Source organism: Portunus trituberculatus, chromosome 41 (assembly GCF_017591435.1).
Source record: "Portunus trituberculatus isolate SZX2019 chromosome 41, ASM1759143v1, whole genome shotgun sequence".
NCBI lineage: Eukaryota > Metazoa > Arthropoda > Malacostraca > Decapoda > Portunidae > Portunus > Portunus trituberculatus.
This window is the reverse complement of record NC_059295.1, coordinates 40,857,115-40,882,781: the sequence shown is the minus strand read 5'-3', so window position 1 is coordinate 40,882,781 and position 25,667 is coordinate 40,857,115. Positions and strand designations below refer to the sequence as shown.

At 37.9% G+C, this 25,667-nt stretch overlaps 1 protein-coding gene across 2 annotated transcripts in view; it reads right to left on the bottom strand.

Annotated features, from left to right (window-relative positions):
* Positions 1–3,233: 3,233 nt before the first annotated feature.
* LOC123516441 overlaps positions 3,234–25,667 on the bottom strand; it is a 46,277-nt gene continuing 23,843 nt past the window's right edge. For both annotated transcript variants that reach the window (XM_045275726.1, XM_045275728.1), the window contains 4 exons: positions 22,035–22,360; positions 21,717–21,884; positions 21,291–21,429; positions 3,234–5,990 (listed from right to left, as the gene is read on the bottom strand). In XM_045275726.1, the coding sequence (XP_045131661.1) occupies positions 4,674–5,990; positions 21,291–21,429; positions 21,717–21,884; positions 22,035–22,360 (1,950 nt within the window). In that variant the 3' untranslated portion in view covers positions 3,234–4,673. The remainder of the gene's footprint in view (positions 5,991–21,290; positions 21,430–21,716; positions 21,885–22,034; positions 22,361–25,667) is intronic.

The window sequence follows — 25,667 nt, the reverse complement described above, 5'->3', positions numbered from 1 at the left end:
CTAGCAAGGGGAAGCGAAGCACAAACACACACCCCAGACTCAGGCAGACTCACTCAGAGAGGCAGGGTAACAGGAAACACTTGGCACTATTCCTTTAGTTTACTGGCAGAGAGCAATACAGTACAAGGTGGCACACAGAGTACTTACATCACACAGTTATATACAAGTGCAGTGAAATGACAGTGTCCCCTTGAGTTGTTAGACAAAGGGATGTTGAGCAATATCACAACTAACTTTAGTGAAAGGTTCACAGTACCCTCTGAACTGATCCATCCCAGAATTAGTCTGGATCATCCAACTTGTATGAATTCCCCTCTCCACGCACACTAAAAAACTTTGGAGCAGGATTTATTTATCTAATTTTGGGGGGATTAAAAACTTTGGGATTACATTTGTTTCTCTGAAACCTTCAGACCCTAAATTATCAGATAGTGTAGTTTATTTTTTGATAATTAAATACCCTTCCCACCGGGAAGCCATTTTTAAATGTCTCGTGCAGTTGCATCATAGTCTGACTCTTGTCCTACACAGTAAGTGGCCAGGCGTCAGAAATAACGTCCTTACAGGCATAAATTGACGTGGATTAGAATCATAAGCTTCAAGAAGAGAAGACAAAAGAAATAAACAAACAAATGTATCATTAGGAAGCAGCTGGACCTTGAATCCTTACTTCCCCTCTCTCATCCATCAGGCGTGTTATCTCACCTCCAAGACCCACTCCTCACTGCCACGCTTCTAAACTATCTCTATATCATAAGACCGCTATTATCTTTTCAAACTGTTTTTTCCCACTACCTTCATCATCACAGCTATACATCACATAACTCTCACAATAACACTATCACAAAAGTATAAAACTTATATATATATATATATATATATATATATATATATATATATATATATATATATATATATATATATATATATATACATACACACAGTGGAGACTTGATACTCGAACGTCTAAATAGTCAAACTTTTCAATACTCGAACGCAAAAGTTCGATTTTATACAAGCAATCCGATTAAGGAACGTTCACACAACGAAATTTGCTGCAACAAACATTTTACTACCATCTGCTTGTATAACGAACACCAAATTCGCTTTAATAAAATTTTACCCGGGTAATTTTGTCCAAGTTTGAAAGCCCTGCCGTATCATGCAAGCCAACAGGCTTTTGAATACATCAGCGCCTCTCGTGGACAAAACTCACTCCCCTACCCTTCCCCGCTTTTAGTTCAAAACAATAACAGCGTCAGCAGCAGCTTGTCTTCCCTCGATCAACATGCCACCAAAATGCCCTGTAACCAGCCCTGCAATGTCGCCTAGCATTACTAAGAAGACCAGGAAGTCACTAACTCACGAAGTGAAGCTGGATATTATTCACAGACACGAGAGAGGCGAGAAAACTAATAGCATTGCTCGCCACCATGGCTTGACTCCATCTACTGTCTCTACTATTTTCATGTCAGCAGACTCTATTAAGAAGGCTGGTGAGATCGTATCTTCCTTGCAAGCTAAAAGAAGCACCCGAACTCGTGACTCTGCAATGGATAAAATGGAAAGCCTTATGGAAATGTAGTACATAAGTTTTGTATGCGGTACAATGATGCACCTTTTGTTTACATTCCACAGGTTCCCAGCTAGCGTCTTTCCCGCTCCACTCTCCCTCCCTTCATAAATTTAAGATCAACATTATAAAGTTACTTACATACATACATTAGTGTACATTATAATGACTTAGTCTCAAATTAAACTGTTTAAATGTTTAACTTCATAATTTTACTTTCATTAAACCTTTTACTGTACTATGATGCAATCTCGCTTTGTTTACTCTAAATGGAGGTTTAAGTCAGGGGTCAAACTTGTTATAATTGGTTCCCTTAACGAAAATTCACGCAATGAATGTTTTTTTAAGAACGTAACCTGTTCATTAAATGGGTGTTGCCTGTACTTGGAGGAGCCGATCTAGATTAGGACCAAAAAATCTACTTGCAGAGGATAGTCTCATGGAGAACAGGGAAGGTGCCTACTGACGGTTAAATTAAACTATAATTCTATGAAACAACATTCCTAGGACACCCATCAGTGAGCTAAATCTACTGGCAAAGGCACAAAGATCCAGAGCCAGGAATTCTGACTGTCACCACAAGGTAAATAGCTCCCAAAATGAAGTAATAAATACAAGAATAATCAGATCATTCTTTAAGAACAGTTTCTCTATAAATCAACACACAACAAATCAACTAATTTTTTATAAAAACATAACATGGGTGATAAACTTCTAAAACTTTAAAGAGCTTTATCTCAAAACATGATTTTTCGAGATATAAAAAACTGCATAAAATCAACCATTATACATGCTGCCTTGAGACTTGGTGTACTTATTGGCAGGGATTAGGGTAACATTTTGTCAGACCAGCTTTTCCTTAAAGTTATTAGACAGTTTTTAATGAGGCAAAATAACAGCTTTTCATGCTGTTTTGATGTCATGAAATGCAAAATCTTTAAAAATCATATCTCATGATGTATGGAGAAAATAAAAAAAAATTTTCTCTACTTATCTTTAGGCATCTTTCAAGTATCTCCATGCCATAAAACATAAAAAAAAAAAAAATTAAATAAGGCCAGTATGACAATTTGAATGCAACTCTGTACAGTAAAACCTCGCTTGACGAACGTTTCTAAGGACGAACAATTCGGGAGATGACCAAAACATTTGTCAATATATCAACCCAGGGGACGAACGATATTTTGGGGGATGAACGCGGTTAAACAGCTCGCCTGCTGGCGAGCCGTTTGTGTGATAGCCAACCCGGCTATCACACAACAACAAAACAAAACATAAGCACAAAAGAAAATAGAAACAGGAACATACGAAAAATATTACATAACATAATCTCCGTGCCACCACGATTTTCTCCTGTTTTTCCTGAGCATGGTGATGTTACCGGCGCACTCTACTGTAGCTTCCTCGGCGTTATCCTCTCTGCTATAACGGGGCCCTACATAGTGGCACTGACTTGTAACACTACACAGCTGTTGTGTAGCTCTAGCATGCTGCGCACATCCAAAGTCCTCTCTAATGACTGTCTTCTCGGATCTTGTCTGTCTTCCTTCCCATCCTCCTCTCCTCCATTCCATCATGCCATCAACGTCCAGTCTCTCCAGTAAATAACTTTTTCTTTTTTATTAATTTTATTACCATTTTGATAGCATTTAGGTAAGTAAAACAATTTAGGCTTTTTATAATTATTTTGTTCATGTCATGCATACATTAAAGGTCTATTTTGAATGGGTTTTATGGACAAAAGTATGATTTATTTTTGGTCTGGAACGGATTAATGGTATTTCAATACATTCTTATGGGAAAAAATTGATTCATGGGACGAACAAATTGGGTGACGAACAGGATTTAGGAGGGAATTATGGTCGTGAGCTGAGGTTTTACTGTACATGATATCATGACATTACTCTATCACATTCATATTCAAACACATCAGAGACAACCATTGGCTGATAATATTCTAAGAATTTCAAGTCATAAATCCAATAGCTTTCTTGAAATAAATTTTTCAAATCTCAACTGCAACATGCCTTGTGACAATATGGATGAGGATATACATCTTCCATATCACAGTGATGAGAAGATGCAACACCTTATTATAAAATTGCTCACTCCCTTTCCCATTCTCTACTCACATTTCTTCTTATCCCATTAAAAATCAATCACCTTTATTTTGGCATTTTGTCAGTACATCCTCAAACTTTAAAACTTTATCACAAAAAGAAATGGACATAAAAGACTTGTACATTAACTTGCACTCTCTAGCTGCTCCATCATAACTTGCATACAAATATGTATATACATACTACAATACGCATATGCATACAATGGTCATAATTGTTTGCATTTACTATATTTAAGCTGAGGATGATTTTGACTTATAACCATAATCTTAAATCATTATATTCTCAACAGTTTTAAAAATAAGCTCAGAGCAAAGGTAGCTGATAATTTGATCTTATTAAAGTCTGCAGCTGAGGCAAGAAAATATAAAAAGTGTATCCATCAGTTGCCCCATGAAATGGAACAAGTTTAGGATTTTAGTGAATCAGCCTAGCTTACAGTAAATGTAATTTATAAATTTTGCTGCTACCTAAGAACTTGTCAAACAAAAGCACCACTGTTTCCTACATATAAATTATAAAAGAACAATTACTTTACTGTAGAAGCTTTGCATCTTGAATTGGCCTTAACAGTGACACATCTAGACATATATGAGGCTGAGACCTTTGTTTCCTACATGTAAACTTAAAAGAATAATGACATTTTGCTTTAGTTATCATCATCATGAAATCTTTTGAGGATGATGGCTTGTAATAATCATATTCTAAATGCATGCACTGAGACAGAACAATATTAGATAGTTTTATAAAATCTTTCCTTGTAAGGCCCACAAGAAGTGCAAAATGCTTCAGATTTTTTACCAGAATGATGGCAGTGCCTGTGCCATCATCAACTTTTACTGTCACTGAAGCTTCTATATTTGCTGAAGATTGTGAAAAGCAGTTCTTGCAATGAACTGAACTCTGTTCCATGATATTCTTGCAAACTCTACAAACTACTTTTAAAGTTGCTTGCATAATTACATGAACCCTAGCAATTATTATAAATGGATGAGAAGGGAGTGGAACATTTCCAAGAACAACATACCTAGCCTCCACAAATGTGGCTTTGTTAGTTTTATCTGCTTTTTCTGATTCGAAATTGATAGAGGTATAATATGTGTGAAATTAGAACTGCTCATGTACACATTCTTGTTTTTGGCAACCATTCTCCTAACATCTGTAGCAATGATCCTAATTCCAGGAACTACAAACAAGGGATAGATTTTAGTGAAATAATTTGTGGAACATGTAATATACAGCCACAGCATACAATCATCTTCATCCTTGATCAATATTTTAATTTGTCTGCCTTCAGGAACACCAATATGGCAATCCTTATATATATGATGTGCAAGTTTAGAACATTCAGATTCAAATTTGGGAAGCACAAATATCTTGCACATGACAGTGCCAGTTATGGTAAGAAGTTCTGAACTGTCACCCTGATTTTGAACTTGTTGCACACCTATCTCACCCCACTTCATCTGCACAGATGACACTTTCTGTACAAGAATCTCTGAAGGCAGAAAAAGGCAGTGTGTACTTTGATCCTCTGATATACACTTCATCCAATTAAATGAATGAGACCGTTTAAGTATAGCTTCAGCATCAAGTGAAGGAGGTATCTTCAGCTCACACTCATCTCCAACTTCAAGAAGTGGATAAAGACAGGCATTCTCTCCAGAAAACTTCACAAACTTCTGCCATGTTTCTAATACCTCCTCTTTATATCCAATTTTCATTAAGGTTGTCATTCCAACAAAGAACTTGCTTTGCAAGAACTTAGAGAATGAAAAAGTGTCTTTGCCATGATGAGGAACAACAAGTGCACTCTTAGATAAAAGTTTAAATTTATATGAATATTGATCATAATTACCTCTCTTTGAAGTTGGTAATTTTTTTTCAGCTTCTTCTAATACAATTAAATCAGAATTTCTTGATACAAGATAAATCTTGTGAAAATCTGCAGAATCTTTCATATTCATATGAAAATTTTCTCTAACAATACGATAATTAAAAAGTGCAATTGTTGTTCCAAAACTGCTTAGAGCCATGCCTGCATTGCCAATAAGAACTAGATCCATTGCCACCTCAGCTTGATGTAACTGTAAAACTCCATCTTGGCCAGCACCTAACTTCCCAACCAACACATTGGAGTATTTGCTCTCTGGACTGATGTTATAACTCCAAAAATCATTAAACTGGCTGCTATGACCAATTTGTTGATCTTGGTTTGAAGTCATTGAAGAATTATTTGAAGTTTGCTCATCCAAAATATCTTTTAAAGAAACAAGCTGAAATGGAGGCACAAAATCCTGGAAAAAAAAAAAAAAAATTGAGTTACATTGATTTTTTACTATGGATGTTTTATTTTCATGTATTTTAATTATAAACCAAAAAATAGTAACATATATATATATATATATATATATATATATATATATATATATATATATATATATATATATATATATATATTTTTTTTTTTTTTTTTTTTTCATGTTAAGTTATGCAATGGCAGTAACCAATAAAGGTCTACCTAAGGTGCAAGGTGGCATGATTGCCTAGACTCACCTGCCAAACAGATAATGAAAACAAGGTAAATAACCAAGTACATTTCCTACAGGCAGTATCTCAGACCATTCTCACCTTCACATGGTTGGCACTGTTAGTACATACATTCATACATGTGTGTACAGAAGCTTGTAAGGATACAATGAACATCAGCTCTTAGCTTTTAATAAATGCATATAGAATAATGAAAGTCATAAATGAAAAATGGAAAAGTACACACACATACAGTGATACACACAGTCACACACACACACACGATGACATATGAGGAGACACTAAAGGCTATGGATTTTCTAACATTGAAACAGAGAAGGGAGAGAGGGGATCTCATACAAATTTATAAATTGATCAACAGAATTGACCAAGTGGACAACGAGTATCTGATCCTGAGAGAAGAATATGCCAGTCGAAGCACAAGATTGCATAGTAAGAAGCTGAGGAAGGGAAGATGTGTAAGAGATATTAAAAAGTATAGTTTCCCGCTAAGATGTGTTGAGACATAGAACAGTTTGAATGAAGAAGTAGTGTCTGCAACAAGTGTGCATAGTTTTAAAGAAAGATTGGATAAGTGTAGATATGGAGACGGGGCCACACGAGCATAAAGCCCAGGCCCTGTAAAACTACAACTAGGTAAATACTAGGTAAATACACACACACACACACACACACACACACACACACACACACACACAGAAGAAGAAGAAGGTAACCAGTGGAGTTCCACAAGGGTCAGTGCTTGGTCCCATCATGTTTTTGATTTATGTTAATGATATGCCAGTAGGAATTGACAGTTACATGAATATGTTTGCGGACAATACCAAAATTATGCGGAGAGTAAAGAATGTGGAAGATTGTAACAAGCTACAGGAAGATCTTGACAAAATATATGAGTGGAGTAAAGAGTGGCAGATGGAATTTATTATAAACAAGAGCCATGTTATGAAAATGGGAAGAAGTAGATACAGACCAAACAGGGATTACAGGCTGGGTGATGAGAAGATTGAAGAGACCAATGAGGAGAAAGACTTAGGAGTAACCGTGCAAAACACTCTGTCACCGGAGAAACACATTAACAAGATATTTGGGAAAACATAACATGCTCCAAAATATTGGCCTTGCATTCCACTACCTAGATGAAGGAATGATGAAGAAGATATTATGCACCTTAATAAGACCCCAGTTAGAATATGCAGCTTGCGTCTGGTCACCGCATATGAAGAAAAATGTGAAGAAGGTGGGAAGGGTACAGAGGCTGGCAACAAGGATGGTACCAGGACTCAGGGAGTTAGACTATGAGGAAAGACTGAGGAAGCTGGGGCTGACCACATTAGAAGAGAAAAAAACAAGAGGAGACATGATAACTATGTATAAATTGGTGAACAAGATTGACATACTGGACAGAGAATTGATAAAGGTGACCGCAAGTAATTACCTCAGAGGACATGAAAAAAAACTAATAAAGGACATCTGTCTAAATGACGTGAGAAAGTACAGTTTCCCGCATCGTAGTATTGGTAAGTGGAATAAACTGAGCAGTGATGTCGTTGACGCAGTGTGTGTCAATCAGATGAAAGAGAGATATGACAGGAGTGGACAAGGAGACAGGACACAGAGAGCTTAGCTCGGGACCTGTAATACACAAATAGGTAAATAGAAATAGGTAAATACACACACACACACACACACACACACACACACACACACACACACACACACACACACACACACACACACACACACACACACACACACACACACACATACTACAACATAGAGGGGGATGGGTGGATGCTATTTACCTGGACTTGAGAAAGGCCTTTGATAAAGTGCCACACAATAGACTGATGTGGAAACTAAAGAAGATTGGAGGAGTAAGTGATAAACTAGCAAAATGGATGGAAAATTACTTAGTGGGAAGAGAAATGCAAACAGTGGTGAAAGGAAAGAAGTCCGAGTGGAAAAAGATAACCAGTGGAGTTCCACAAGGGTCAGTGTTTGGTCCCATCATGTTTTTTATTTATGTTAATGATATGCCAGTAGGAATTGACAGTTACATGAATATGTTCGTGGACGATACTAAAATTATGAGGAGAGTAAAGAATGTGGAAGATTGTAACAAGTTACAGGAAGATCTTGATAAAATATATGAGTGGAGTAAAGAGTGGCAGATGGAATTTAATATAAACAAGAGCCATGTTATGAAAATGAGAAGTAGATACAGACCAAACAGGGATTACAGGCTGGGTGATGAGAAAATTAAAGAGACCAATGAGGAGGAAGACTTAGGAGTAACCGTGCAAAACACTCTGTCACCGGAGAAACACATTAACAAGATATTTGGGAAAACATATAATATGCTTCAAAATATTGGTCTTGCATTCCACTACCTGGATGAAGGAATGATGAAGAAGATACTATGCACTTTAATAACACCCCAGTTAGAATATGCAGCTTGCGTCTGGTCACCACACATGAAGAAAAATGTGAAGAAAGTGGAAAGGGTACAGAGGCTGGCAACAAGGATGGTACCAGGATTCAAAGAGTTAGACTATGAGGAAAGACTGAGGGAACTGGGGCTGACCACATTAGAAGAGAGAAGAACAAGGGGAGACATGATAACTATGTATAAATTGGTGAACAAGATTGACATATTGGACAGAGAATTGATAAAGGTGACCACAAGTAATCATCTCCGAGGACATGGAATAAAACTAATAAAAGACATCTGTCTAAATGACATGAGAAAGTACAGTTTCCCGCATCGTAGCATTGATAAGTGGAATAAACTGAGCAGTGATGTCGTTGACGCGGTGTGTCAATCAGATAAAAGAGAGATATGACAGGAGTGGACAAGGAGACAGGACACAGAGAGCTTAGCTCGGGACCTGTAATACACAAATAGGTAAATACACACACACACAATTTTTTCTTTATGCAAGAGGGAGAACTGCCAATGGTAACAAAATATTAGAAAAAAAGGCCCACTGGAACTGCATTTTCCCTAAAATGTCTTGACACCTCTCTCTTAAAAGAAGTTAATTCATAGGAAGATGGAAATACAGAAGCAGGTAGGGAGTTACAGAGTTTACCAGGGAAATGTAGGAATGATTGAGAATACTGGTTAACTCTTGTATTAGAGGTTTGAACAGATTAGGGATGAAAGGATGAAGAAAGCCTTGTGCAGCGAGGCCACAGGAGGAGGGGAGGCATGTAGTTAGCAAGATCAATAGAGCAGTTAGCATGAAAATAGCGATAAAAGATAGAAAGGGATGCAACATTTCTGCGATGATAGAGCGACTGAAGACAGTCAGTCAGAGAAGGGGAGTTGATGAGACAAAAACCTTTTGATTCCACCCTATCTAATAAAGCTGTACGAGTGGAAACCCCCAAACATGTGAAGAGTACTCCATACAAGGATGGATAAGGCTCTTGTACTGAGTTAGCAATTGGAGGGCCAAGTAAAACTGGCAGAGACACTGCAGAATGCCTAATTTCATAGAAGCTGTTTCAGCAAGAGATGAGATGTAAAGTTTCCAGTTTAGATTATGAATAAAGGAGAGACCGAGGATCTTCAATACAGAAAACAGGGACAGTTGAATGTCACTGAAGAAAAGGTGATAGTTGTCTGGAAGGTTGTGTCGAGTTGATAGATGGAGGAATTGAGTTTTTGAGGCATTGAAAACTACTAAGTTTTCTCTGCCCCAATCAGATATCTTAGAAAGATCAGACATCAGGCATTCTGCAGCGTCCCTGCATTACCTGTTGACTTCCTGAAGGGTTGGTTGTCTCTGAAAAGACATGGAAAGATGTAGGGTGGTGTCATCAGCGTAGGAGTGGCTACGACAAGAAGTTTGGTTAAGGTCACTAATGAATAATAGAGAGTGGGTGATAGGACAGAGCCCTGAGGAAAACCACTGTTAATAGATTTAGGAGAAGAACAGTGGCCATGTACCATGGCTGCAATAGAACAGTTGGAAAGGAAACTTGAGATAAAGTCACAGAGAGAAGGTTAGAAACCATAGAGAACAGTTTGGAAATCAAAGCTTTGTGCCAGACTCTATCAAAAGCTTTTCATATGTCTAATGTGACAATAAAAGTTTCACCGAAATCTCTAAAAGAGGATGACCAAGACTCAGTAAGGAATGCCAGAAGATCACCAGTAGAGTGACCTTGACAGAAGCCATACTAGAGATCAGATAGAAGATTGTGAAGTGACAGATGTTTAAGAATCCTCCTATTGAGGATAGATTAAAAAACTTTAGACAAGCAAGAGATTAAAGAGCTATAGAACAGTAGTTTGAGGGATTAGAACAGTCACTCTTTCTAGGAACAGGCTAATTGTAGGCAAACTTCCAGCAAGAAGGCAAGGTAGAAGTTGATAGGCATAGTTGACAGAGTTTGGCCAGGCAAGGTGCAAGCACGGAAGCACAGTTTTTGAGAACAATAGGAGGGACCCCATCAGGTCCATAAGCCTTCCGAGGGTTAAGGCCAGAGAGGTCATGGAAAACATCATTACGAAGAATTTTGATTGAAGATATGAAATAATCAGAGGGAGGAGAGGGAGGGACAGGCCCAGAATCATCCAAGGAGGAGTTTTTAGCAAAGGTTTGGGAGAAGAGTTCAGCTTTAGAAACAGATGAGATGGCAGTGGTGCCATCAGGATGAAATAAAGGAGAGAAATATGAAGAAACAAAGTTATTGGAATGTTTTTGACCAGATGCTAGAAGTTATGAGGGGAGTTAGAGTTTGAAAGATTTTGACATTTTCTATTTATGAAGGAATATTTGGCAAGTTGAAGAACAAACTTGGCATGATTCAGCGCAGAAATATAATGTGCATGAGATTCAGGAGATGGAAGGCTCAAGTACCTTTTGTGGACAACTTCTCTATCATGTATAGTACGAGAACAGGCTGTGTTAGGCCAAGGTTAGGTTTAGGTTGAGAAAAAGAATGAGGAATGTACGCCTCCATGCCAGACACTATTGCCTCTGTTCTACATTCAGCACACAGAGATGGGTCTGTGACACAGAAACAGTAATCATTCCATGGAAAATCGGTATAATACCTGCTCATGTCCCCCATCTGGCAGAGGTAAAATGCTGGAGGCACCTTCACTTTGGGGGATCTTGAGGAGGGATTGGAGAAATAGGACACAATATAGAAATGAAACTGTGATCAGAGGAGCCTAACAGAGAAGATAGGGTAACAGCATAATCTGAAGGATTAGAGGTGAGGAAAAGATCGAGAATGTTGGGCATATCTCCAAGACGGTCAGGGATATGAGCAGGGTGTTACACCAGTTGCTCTAGGACTCTAGGTCATGAAGGATAGCAAAGTTGAAGGCTAGTTCACCAGGATGGTCAGTGATGGGAGAAGAAAGCCAAAGCTGGTGGTGAACATTGAAATGTCCAAACATGAAGATCTCTGCCAAAGGGTAGAGGGACAGAATGTGCTCCACTTTGGAAGTTAAATATAGTCAAAAGAATTTACTACAGTCAGAGGAGTTAGGACAGAGATGGACAGCACAGATAAATTCAGTCAGAGAGTGATTGTTGAGTCTAAGCTAGATGGTGGAAAACTCGGAAGATTCAAGAGCATGGGCATGAGAGCAAGTTGAGTCGTTGTGCACATAGATGCAACATCCAGCTTTAGAACGAAAATGAGAATAGAGAAAGTAGGAGGGAACAGAGAAGGGGTTATTGTCAGTTGCCTTAGATAGCTGTGTTTCGGTGAGGAAAAGATGAGGTTTAGTAGAGGAGCGGTGGTGTTCTACAGACTGAAAATTAGATCTAAGACTGGAAATGTTGCAGAAGTTATTGAAGAAAAAGTTCAGGGAGGTGTTAAGACATTTAGGGTCACCAATGAAAGAGCAGTCCAACTTTGGGACATTTCTGGTCCCCTCCCAAAAGAATTTCGAGGTTGGATTTGAAGTTGCCATTTTTTTATTTTGAAATCTAAGTGAAGGGTGTGTGTGTGTGTGTGTGTGTGTGTGTGTGTGTGTGTGTGTGTGTGTTTACCTATTTCTATTTACCTATTTGTGTATTACAGGTCCCGAGCTAAGCTCTCTGTGTCCTGCCTCTTTGGCCACTCCTGTCATATCTCTCTTTTATCTGATTGACACACACTTCGTCAACGACATCACTGCTCAGTTTATTCCACTTATCAATACTACGATGCGGGAAACTGTACTTTCTCACGTCATTTAGACAGATGTCTTTTATTAGATTTTTTTCCATGTCCTCGGAGATGATTACTTGTGGTCACCTTTATCAACTCTCTGTCCAATATGTCAATCTTGTTCACCAATTTATACATAGTTATCATGTCTCCCCTTGTTCTTCTCTCTTCTAATGTGGTCAGCCCCAGCTTCCTCAGTCTTTCCTCATAGTCTAACTCCCTGAGTCCTGGAACCATCCTTGTTGCCAGCCTCTGTACCCTTTTCACCTTCTTCACATTTTTCTTCATATGCGGTGACCAGACGCAAGCTGCATATTCTAACTGGGGTCTTATTAAAGTGCATAGTATCTTCATCATTCCTTCATTTAGGTAGTGGAATGTCTAGTCTTGCCTTCTTCAAAAGCCCCTAGTCTCACACTTTCCTCTACCTCAGCATATAGGCATTCTTCCTCCTCAGAGATCTTATTCAGTAAAAACTTAATCTTGTCATTTTCCTTATCCCTCCCATCTTGCCAGTTCCTGTTAGTTTCCTCTCTCAAACCTGTTATGATCACGCATATTTTCTTTTCAGCAATATCTCTCACCACATACTCATTTTCCTTCAATGCCTTTACCATTTAACTCTGTGTAATCACTTTATTTTCTTCTTGCTTTTTCATTATCTCCTTAAAGGACTTTTGTACTTCTTGGTGTTCATGTTTTACTTCCTTCATCTTGGCATCAATTAGGTTAAGGCATTCCTCCTTCCCCAAGTCTCCTGTGTGTGTGTGTGTGTGTGTGTGTGTGTGTGTGTGTGTGTGTGTGTGTGTGTGTGTGTGTGTGTGTGTGTGTGTGTATTCACCTAGTTGTATTCACCTAGTTGTAATTTTACAGGGCCTGGGTATCATACTCGTGTGGCCCGTCTCCATATCTACACACATCCAACTTTCCTTTAAAACTATGCACACTCCTCGCTGACACCACCTCCTCACTCAAACCATTCCACACCTCCACACATCTTTGTGGGAAACTATATTTCTTCACATCCTTCAAGCATATTCCTTGGCTATCTTTTTACTATGCGATCTTGTAGTTCTATTTAAGTTTTCCTCTCTCAACATCATTTGCTCATTATCCACTTCATCCAGTCCGTTCAACAGTTTATAAACCTGTATTAAATCTCCTCTTTCTCTTCTTTGTTCCAAGGTAAGCAAATTCATTTCTTTTAATCTCTCCTCATAGGTCATTTCTGCCAATTCCGGAACCATTTTTGTTGCCATTCTCTGCAATCTCTCCAACTTCCTTATATGCTTCTTTTTATAAGGGGACCAAACCACTCCAGCATATTCCAATCTTGGTCTAATTACCGTACTAATTAATTTCTTCATCATATCTTTATCCATATAATGGAAGGCTAATCCAATATTTTTATCAAATTATACGTTTCTCCAAACATCTTATCAATATGAGCCTCAAACTGCCCATGGTCTTGTATTATCACTCCCAAATCCTTTTCCTTTTCCACCTTTTTCAACACTACTTCTTCACCCATCTTATATGACCCTCTTGGCCGTCTTCCACTCTTCCCATCTCCATCACATGACTTTTGCTCAGATTAAATTCCATTTGCCACCTCTTGCTCCACTCCCAAATCTTATCCAGATCTGCCTGTAAAATTTCACAATCTTCTTCACTCTTCACACACCTACACAACTTCGCATCATCCGCAAACAAATTAATATAACTGTTTACTCCTCTGGCATGTCATTAATATATACAAGGAAAAGTATTGGTGCCAGCACTGAGCCTTGTGGGACTCCACTCTCCACCACCAACCAGTCCGACTTTGCATCCCTTATTACCGTTCTCATCTCCCTCCATCTCAAGTAGTTTTCCATCCACTTTAACACTTTTCCTTTCAGTCCTCCATAAATCTCTAATTTCCATAACAGTCTCATGTGAGGTACCTTGTCAAAAGCTTTCTTTAAATCCAAATATACACAGTCCATCCATCCTCTCTCTCTTGTATTTTGTCAACCACTCTTGAATAAAAGCTCAGTAGATTTGTTACACATGACCTCCCTTTCCTGAAGCCAAATTGATGATCCGATAATAACTTATGATCCTCCAGGAACCGTATCCAATATTTCTTTATCACCCTCTCACAAATCTTACCGACCACACTTGTTAGAGACACAGGTCTATAGTTAAGAGGCTCTTCCTTACTGCCTCCCTTATAAATGGGCACCACTTCAGCTCTCTTCCACTCTACTGGTACTTCCCTGTTTCTAATGAACACCTTATAATATCATATAATGGATCAATCAATTCTTCTCTACACTCCTTCAATAATTTTCCTGAAACTTCATCTGGTCCCATCGCTTTATCATCTTTAAGTTCCTCCAACATTTTATATAACTCCTTTTAGGTATCTTAATGTCATCCATGTGCACATTTCCTTGTACATTCTGAGGCTTTACAAACATTGTTTCTTCAGTAAATACTTGCTGAAACCTATTATTTAGCAATTCCGCTATATTCTTAGGGTCATCTACTATCCCTTGCTCTCCTTTTAATCTTTCAATGGACTCTCTCTTTTAAGTTTACCATTTATGAACCTGTAAAACAATTTTGGATGTTCCTTACTCTTGTCTACAATATCTTTTCAAATTTTCTTTCTTCCTCCTCCTTACCCTCACATACTCATTTCTCGCCACTCTATAATTCTCCTTATTTAGTATATTCCTGCTCTTTTCCATCTTTTCCAAGCCACATCTCTCTTTTCCTTAGCCTTAACACAAGTTGCATTAAACCAATCCTTTCTTCCTTCCTCTCTCGGTTTATACTTTGGTACAAATTTCATAACTCCTTCTTTATAATATTTCATAAAAATCTCATATTTCTTTTGCACTTCTCTGATTTGTAACATCTCCTCCCAATCTAATTTTCTGAAATAATTTTTCAAACTTTCTGTGTCCATCTTTCTATAATTCAATCTACCACTCCTGTATGTCTCGTCCTTCCTTCGCTGTGTTGTTGCTATCTGCATTTCCATAACCACATGATCACTCTTTCCCAAAGGACACTTGTATTGTATATCTCCACATAGGTACACTTCTCTTGTTAACACCAAATCCAGTCTAGCCGGTTCATCATCTCCTCTATATCTAGTATTTTCCTTCACCCTCTGTTCCATCATATTTTCCATCATTAGATTAAGAAATCTCTCTCCCATGCTTCCTCTCCAACACCACTTACTAGATTTTCCCAATCCACCTCCTTACAATTAAAATCTCCTACTAGTATCACCTTTCTTTTTCCAGATAATACACTTTCCAAACTCTGTAAAGTATCCTTGATCATATTGTCGTATTCCTTAATGTCCAAGAATTTGTTTTAGGAGGTACATAGGTCACCATGATTATTAATTCTTTTCCATCACTTTTTATCCTTATGCTTATCACTTCTGCGTTGTTCTTCCCATACCAAACCTTATCCACATTTATTTATTTCTTCGTCATAATCATAACTCCTCCTCCACCTTTACTCTCTATCCTTTCTCCATATATTATATTTATTATCCAAATTTATCTTTGTTTTTCATGCAATTTTGTCTCAGTCAAACACACTATATCAGGCTTCTCCACTATCATATAGTCTTGCAATTCCAATCTACTTGACAGTATCCCATCTATATTAGTATACATTACGGTCCACCCACTGCTCCCTCTAGGGGTTCCTCCGTATTCCTTCTTTCCACATACCACTTTCTGACTCTCTCCTATAACTCTCCAAAAACTTTCTCTTTCCTCCTCAGACCGCTCATCATTTTTCCTTCTCGCCTCTTCCACCAATTCCTTATATCTTCTCCTCTCTTCCTCATTTCTATTCTTTCTCACAAACACCTCTTTACAACCTTCTATCTCTCTTAACTTTGATGTTCTATATAGGATATCCTCCGCAGATTGTTGTGACTTCAGTACTACTTTAATCGGTCTGCTCACTCCCTCCTTATACGGACCCAGTCTATGGATCTCTTCCACTTCTTCTTGTAGGTCTTTTTTCATCATCATTTAGATTTTTGAACAGATCTCTTACCGTTTTAATTCTTCCTTAATTCTCTTAGGCTTATATGTTATATTTTGTTCTTTCATCCCAAATATTAACACACTCTTCTTCTTTTCTGCTATTTCCCTTATCAATGTTTCCTTATTCTTCATTACATTAACCAGTTCCTTGGACCTTTCTTTTTTGTCTTCCTTCAACTGATCTTTAATTATTTCTTGTAATCCAACCATCTCTGCTTCCCTCGACTCAGTCCATTGTGTTTTCTTCAGTTCCCATTCCCTTTCAAACCTTTCATTCTGCTCACTAATCATTTCCTTAAAGTCATCTTTCTCCTTTACTACTCTCTCCATTTTCTCCTCCAACCGTCTCTTGTATTTTTCAACCTCCACTCTCAAGTGTGCATTCTCATCCACCAATCGTTTTCATTTTCCTCCAGTCTCTTAACTCTTTCCTTCAAAGCCTTGCGAATTCTCTATCCTGCTCCTCCTCACTCCTCTGAACTTTTAATTCCTTCACCAACTCCTCAAATCTCTTCTCCAACATTACCAATCTACCTTGCAATGTTGCCCTGTTGAAGATGGACTCATGCTTTGACTGGCCACTTTCGGCTTTGCTCCCTGGGCCTCATCAACATATTTTGAATTTGGTAATTTATTTCTTACCGGTCTATCCATTTTTTTTTTTTTACTCTTCCTGGGAGCATGTGGGTGTGTGGTCACTGGGGGCCAGGCCTGGTAGCTACGTGTGTGTGGTGGGATGCGTTGGCGGCTGCTATGGCTGGCCTTTGTGTGGTTCCCGCTCTGTCGTTTGGAGTGTGGAGGTTCTCACACCTCCGATCACTCCCATGTACACGCCACCAGGCTACGTTCACTCTGTACACTCGTTCACTCGCTCTGGTCGCCCCTCAATAGCAATAACTATTCTCACTCAAGCACATTGCTTAGCGTGTGGAGTGTTAGTTAGATGCCGCTCTGAGCAGGAGGCACGTCCGCTCTCCACGGAGCGGTGTGTGTGTGTGTGTGTGTATGTGTGTGTGTGTGTGTGTCAGTCTGTCTTCATAAGTCAAATCTCTTAAGTCAGGCACCATTTTGTTGCAGCCCTCTGTACTTTCTCTAGTTTCCTTATGTGTTTCTTTAAGTTCGAGCCCACTGTATTGTTGCATATTCAAGCCTCGGTCTTATCATTGCAGTAATTATTTTCTTCATCATTTCTTCATCTAGATATACGAACGCCACTCTTATGTTCCTCAATAAGTTCAATACTTCTCCAATTATTTTGTTTATATGTCTCTCTGGCGATAGGTCATTGGTAATTGTCACCCCAAGGTCTTTTTCTTCATGACTGGTTTTATGTCTTCATTTCCTATCTTGTACATACTCCTGATTCTTCTTTCACTCTTGCCAAACTCTATTTTCTTGCATTTTGTCGTGTTGAACTCCATTTGCCATGTACAGCTCCATTTCCATATTCTGTCCAAGTCTTCCTGGAGTAGTTCGCAATCTTTGTCACATCTCACTTTTCTTAACAATTTTGCATCGTCTGCAAATAGGCTCACATAACTGGACACCCCATCCACCATGTCATTTATGTAGACTGCGAACATTACTGGTGCCAACACTGATCCCTGTGGAACTCCACTCTCCACCAATCCCCATTCTGATGGTCTGTCCTTAATTATTGTTCTCATTTCTCTTCCTACCAAAAGTCTTCCATCCATTTTAGTAAACTGCCATGCACTCCTCCTACCATTTCAAGTTTCCAGATCAGTCTCTGGTGTGGTACCTTATCAAAGGCCTTTTTTAAATCCAGATATATTCCATCAGCCCAACCATCTCTTTCCTGTATTACATCTATCACCCTCGAATAGTAACATATCAGGTTTGTCGTGCATGAACGCCCTTTCCTAAAACCAAATTGACACTCACAAAGTATGTCATTTTCTCCAAGAAGTCTGTCCATCTATTCTTCACCACCCTCTCACACATCTTAGCTACCACACTTGTAAGTGACACTGGTCTATAGTTCAATGGGTCTCTCTTGTTACCTGATTTATAGATTGGGACAATGTTAGCTCTTTTCCAGTCTTGGGGCACTACACCTTCCCTTAATGAGGCATCAATTACTTCACAAACTTTTTCTGCCAATTGCTCCCTGCATTCTCTTAAAATCCATCCTGATACCCCATCAGGTCCCACAGCTTTTCTCACTTCTAAACTCCCCATCATGTTCTTGATCTCCTCCACAGTTACTTGAAACTCCTTCATAATCCCTTTCTGTTCCATTACCAGTGGTTTGTCAAAAGCAGTCTCCTTTGTGAATACCTTCCGAAAGCATCCATTCATAGCCTCTGCCATTTCCCTGGGATCTTCACTGTATACTCCATTTACTTCTAAACTTTCAATACTTTCTCTATTTTTGATGTTGTTGTTCACATGTCTGTAAAAAGCCTTGGTTGGTCTTTACATTTATCAATTATATCCTTTTCTTGTTTCTTTCTTTCTTCTCTTCTAATCAACACATATTCATTTCTTGCTCTTTTGTAACTTTCCCACTGCTTAATCCGTCTTTTCCTTCTCCACCTCTTCCATGCATCCTCTTTTCTTGTTCTAGCCTTTTCACATCTATCGTTAAACCAGTCCTGCTTTCCAACTCTCTATGTTGTCTTATTGGTACAAATTTTTCTCACCTTCTTTGTATATTTTTATAAATTCCTTCCACTTTTCATTTGCTCCTTAGCACTCTTGAATTTCATCCAATTTGTCTCTTGAAAGAATTTCTTTAGGTTTCCAAAATCTGTCTTGGCATAATTCCATCTTCCCACTTTATATTCTTCATTTCTTCTAGATTTCTCTTCGTCTATCACCTTGAACTCCAAAACTGCATGATCACTCTTTGCTAAAGGGCACTCCACCCTCATCTCCTCAATGACCATTGGCTCTGTACTAAAGACCAAGTCCAGTCTTGACGATGCTCCCTCTCCTCCAAACCTAGTATCTTCTTTGACCCACTGAGTTAACACATTTTCCATTGCCAGTGTCAATAGTGTATTTCCCCATGTTGTCTCTGATCCTTCCATTGACCAGTCCTCCCAACACACCTCTTTACAATTAAAATCTCCCATCATTATAGTTCGTTCACAGCCACCCAACATTTCTTCCAGACATGTTCCTGTATCACTTATCATTTCTTCATATTCCTGTACTGACCATGCATTTGTCTTAGGTGGTACGTACACCACTATGTAGTGCCTCTTTTTTCCTTCATTAGTTTCTGCTCTGATCTTTAGCACTTCTGCCTTTCCCATACCTTTTTTCACTTGATCCACCTTTATATCTTTTTTAACCAGCAACATCACTCCTCCTCCCATCTTACCTACTCTATTTCTTTTCCAAACGTTATATTTCCTTCTCCAACCTTCATCAGGTCTTCTCCCTCTCTCAGTTTTGTTTCAGTAAGACCCACAATATCTGGGTTCTTGTCCCTCAAGTAATCGTTGAGTTCTAAAATCCCCGATATCACTCCATTTATGTTGGAATACATTACATTTCGCTCATATGTAAGTTTCTTTAGTCCTTTCTTGCTGTACTTTTCTGGGTTATGAACCACTTCCTCAGTCTCATATCCAAGATTCTGTGTGTGTGTGTGTGTGTGTGTGTGTGTGTGTGTGTGTTAAGTGCATGTAGTCTTATGAGAAGTAGGAGAGTTGTTTTTAGAGGGCAGGCTGTGACTATCCCCTTGAGTTGTGAGATAGAAAGGGCAACATTCAGCAAGGTCACAACCACTTTAATGGAGAGTTCAAAGCACTCCCTGAACTAATGCTATTAGACCTTGCTGGGAGTAAATTATCATTTCGGTAGCTGTCTACTACCTCCTCCCCCTAACACATAGCGATGGAATTATGTTACTTGAAAAATGGCTATAGTATGAAAAGAATGAATGGTGAAAGTATGAATTGTTGATTTGGTATGCCAAGTAAAAATAAAAAAAATTAAAAATAGACATGTTTCAGTGATTAAGTGCAGAACCCTAAGATGGTCTGTCAGCTTTGGTAACATAAAGCTCATGACAAAAGGTGAGATGACAGAGAATATATACTGGTATGATTATGGTAGATGCAGTGAGTGCAAGAGACCTTACACTAGTGGAATGGGAGTTTAGTGTAGGAGCATATCTGATAAAGCCATGAGGGAAATTAAGGAATTAGAAGATGAAATGCAAGATGATAAAAAGAGATCATCTGTCAAGTCAAACCCCTTTAGGCAGTGTTCTTACTAACAGGCCCCAGATATTTATCAATTGACAGGTAAGCTCATCATCACTGCATATGTAGGAGAACATCAAAATATATATCTGACTACTACACATTCATCATAAAAATATCCTGTGGAGAACTGAATTGAATACAATATCATTCTAAATGGAACTGAATATACTATCATTCTAAATTATAGCAAGTCGTCTGCAAATCCTTTCTTCATAGTTGACTACAAGCAACTGTAGGGAATAATGACTCCATTCGAGTAGCTGGCTACAACAAAAGGCCAATCATTAATCACCATGCAAAGGAGTTGAAAATACATTCTAATTTATAATTTCCCTTACATTTTAGAAATAACAGTACACTATTATGATTAATGAACATAAGCTGCATGCACAATAGAAATACAATCACAATGTTATTTCTAAGATGTAAACATCATTAAAGGGAATACATTTTTAACTCAATTTCATGGTGATTAGCACTTGGACCCTTGTTACAGCCAGTTACTGATACATAGTCCACTTGATTAGGAAACTCACATGATAATAATGCTCACCTTCATAATGGTACATTCATGGAAAGGCTCAAGGAACTCCTCCACTGCTGAGCGAGGTTTCATTTCCTTCATCATATTCCGTTTCTTGGCTTCATCAAGTAACAACATAAGCAGGCTAGAGTCACTACTGTGACTTGGGCTGGAGAAATAAAACAGTGAAGTAACTTTTCTTTATCATTTTTTTTATATACATATATAAATAAAGTATATTCAAACTATAAATAATTTGTTGATTTATTCATAATTCAAGTAATTTTAATATGTAATTCAGAATAAGAACATAAGGCTTTTAAGTATTAGCAATGCAAGCTTGACATATGTGAGGTTAAACTATTAAATGATTAACTTAATTAAACAATATTGGTAAATGGCACTCTTACTATATGAAACAGGATGGATTTCTTGGATGTCTAACTATGAACTTACCTTGAATGACAAGCAGATGTTGAGATACTGGAAGGAAGGACACTGAGTAACTCCTCCTTAAGTCTCAGTAGCCAGGTGAGCCCCTTGAAGTTTAAGTTGAGGAAGTGAACAGCAGAAGTGATCCATGGTATTTTTACACATGAATCTATGTTCAAAAAGAACTTTCTGCTGTTGATTAAAAAATAATAATAAAATAAAAAATAAAATAAAATAAAATTGTTTCATAACCTGACTGTAAACAATGATCATTGCAATATCACAATAACTATAAATACATTTTCTCAGATACCTTTGATTAAGAGTGATTTTAATATTTACCTCTCATTTAAAATGTAGCTCTGACCACAGCACACCAGTGTAACTTTCTTCTCCTTTAATATGTAATGACATCTGATGATCCTGACAGTGTCTCCAACTTTCAAACACTTATATACATCTGTACACCTTGGCAAATGTGATGATGTCCTTTCTGATTCAAATGATTGATGGTTATTAAGAGCTTCAACTAATGTCTTTGTCTTATATGGGCTTTCTTCATTCCAAATCTCTCCAGTTAGGTCTTTGAGGAAGGTAATGTAGAGCTTCATGTTGTTGTCTAGAAGATAAATTCCAACTTCCTCATCAATAACTTCAGCCACCTTTGCCTGAAAGAATATCTTTCTCTAAGCCACGAAGGATCTAAATACACAAGAATATTTAACATCTGTTTACTTATGGTAATCACTTCCAACTCTTTTTCTCGACATAAACCTTCCAAATATTGGTTTAACACATGCAATACATCATAGAGAAATGGCCCACAAAAGGTACCTGAGCCTTCCATCAACTGAATCTCATAAATTTTATATTTTTGTCCAGAATAATCCCAAGTCTGTTCTCCAACTCGTAAAAAACATCTTCAACAATAGAGTGTAGAAATCTTTCAAGAACCAACCCTCCTCAAGATTACTGGCACCTAGCCAAAAACATCTCTAATAATTTTACTTCTTTATCTTATCTTTGTTTATTTCATCTTGATGGCATAACTGTCATCTCAACTGTTTCTAAAGCTGAACTCTTCTCTTAAATCTTTACTAAAAACTCTACCTTAAATGATTCTGGGCTTGTCCCTCCCTCTTCTCACCCTTGTGACTACATCATACCACATATTAAAATCCTTTGCAATGATGCTTTGCACACCCTCACCAGCCAAAATGCTCAGAAGCCTAATGGACTTCAGGGGGTTCCTCCTATTGTTCTTGGAAATTGTGTCTCGACCAGTCAAACATTCAACTCTTTATCTATTAACCTTTACTTTTCCTCTTGTTGGAAGTCTGCCTATATTCAGCCTGTTTCTAAAAACAATGACTGTTTTAATCCCTCAAACTACCACCCTATTACTTTAAACTCCTGCTTATCTAAGGTTTCTTAATTGATCCTTAATAGGATGATTCTTAAATATCTATCACTTCACAATCCTCTATCGCCAGTATGGTTTCCTTAAGGCCATTCTACCAGTCAAGACCACATTCCACAATGAGATATGTAACATTGCGAGTACAAATTTAATAAAATCCACTATAGTAGCAAACAGGGTACAACGGCGGGATTTATAACATCACTCCACACAGCCTCAGGAAGATATACCCAGTAGGACTGTTTGTAGACACAAATCAAGATGATCACCCCAGCAGAGACGATTTTCTGGTCAGTGGAGCTTTCAAATCACCTTGCAGCTCCACAGAAGAGCTGAATGTTTATAAGGAACATTGTAGTAAGTAATTCAATCCTTGTAATATCCTTGTTGATCAAATATTGAAGCTAATAAGCTTAATAAGGTAGATATTCAGCTGAGAATACAGAGACTCTTGTCTTGCATTTTGTTGTAATCTTTCTTCCTTGGTACAGCGGGCAGTGCTGACAATTACATAAATTTTTCCCACTGCAGATACCGCCTGAGGTAAGCTTTTATTGTATCATAATATTAAATGTTTGTTAGATTGTAATGTTACATGTAACCGTGGGTTTCAATCATAGAGATTGGTCTTCCTAGAAACTTTAATTTTCTGAGTTTCTGTGGGAAATCCAAAGTTTCCAAACTATTTACCTCCACGGGGATGGAGCCTTCCAGGTCTGTTAAGATTTGTTAGGTAAGTGTGTGATATGTATATTAAAGTTTAGCCTAATAATTTCAAGGCTCTTGGGAGATCATTTTAATACTAATATACATACTAATTTCCAGATGATGATAATTTATTTGTGAACATGTGATACTTTTCATTACATTTTTTTTTTTTTTCACACCAAAAAATACTTAGTCTCTTCACTCCAGACAACAGAAAACAGCTCCCAGCACTATATCTGGGCTGGGAGGTTGTGGGAGATACCTGATTCAGAAGCAGCTCTCTCTCTCTCTCTCTCTCTCTCTCTCTCTCTCTCTCTCTCTCTCTCTCTCTCCTCTACAGAAATAAGAATAATAACAATAAGTATTTTTCATATTAGGTATCATATTTTCACTTTTTCTTTTTCTTTTCTTTCTTTTTTTTTATTATGCAGTGGTACCACCACCTGCTACCCACAGGCCTATCTACTGCTGTCTACTTTTCTACACTCGCAGTCAAGTGCAACATCATTCACAACTTTCATCACACAACGGTCAATTACACATCCTTCCCCACAAACATTAACTTCTTTTGTACCACATGCATCTCAATTTGTATGATATATTTTAGGTATTTTAAGTAATGTTAAGTCTGTTAGTTTAGGTTATGATTTGGTATTTTATTTAAGATAAGGTTCTATTTTCCATTATTCTATTTTTATTTTCTTACTATTGTAGAAATCATTATCTCTAGTTTTATTATTTCAAGTGCATATGCAGCAGAAAATCCATATTTTCAGTTCAAAAGATTTATTTTTGTATGAAAGAAGTGTTCCCTTTCTTTCTTTTAATAGATAATATATCACAGTATTACATATTAGTTTTTTTATTCAACCTGTCAAGTGAAAAGAATGACATTAATTAACATAACTCAAACCTAGTTAGGTAATGGCCAAGTACTATCATGTGCTGCTCCAGGGAATAAGCAGAATGCCCAAAGTAAGTGACATTGGCAGATTACCCATTCCTTGTATCAATTACTATCAGTACAGCTTGTACCCATATGGATGTACGGTGGGATGAGCTTTCTCATTAGTATAGTCCTCTACAAGGTCTTATGGGCCTGGTATTGAGATGCGAGTCCCATCTAACTGTCCTACTATTCCAGGATATATAAGTTTTTTACCAAGAAACCACAAGCTAATTCTGAAAACTCATTCTCTGTGGGCCAAGATATAAAGATGTGTTTTACACCCCTCAGAGCATCATAAACTTGTATAAAAATCCTGAGGAGTGATAATTTGCTGATGTTGAATCAATTCCCCATCCATACATAGTAATCCCTGAATCTCATAGGACTCTATGACCTCTCTTTTCCTGTCTCTCCTTGTTAAAGGTTTTATGAATAATGTCTACAGTGTTTATTATAGGATAGTAAAAAGAGCTGTTCTGCAATGAACAGGGTGACATCAGGTGGTCTCCTCTGGCTGGCCATTTTCTCTACTGCAAGCTGGCTCTTGCCACACAGACTTGTGAGCATCACTGTCCCAAACAGCAGGAGGGAAAAAAAAAAAAAAAAAAAAAAAAAAAAAAAAAAAAAAAAAAAGAGGGAGGTAGTGGCTTCTGGAATGCAGCACTGGTTTTCCTTATTGAGTTTTGGTCATTCTTTTATAAAAGATTTTGGCGAAAATTTTGCTGTTCCCTAGACATCTCAAAAGCCTTTGATATCCTCCTATGGCTTCTATCCTTCTTTCTGCAACTTCAACTCAAGTTCCTCTCTGACTGTTCTGTTGCTGGTGTAGTAGATGCCTACTGTGGTGCTGTGGTAGACAGCCACTGTTCTTCTAAATCTATTAACAGTGGTGTTCCTC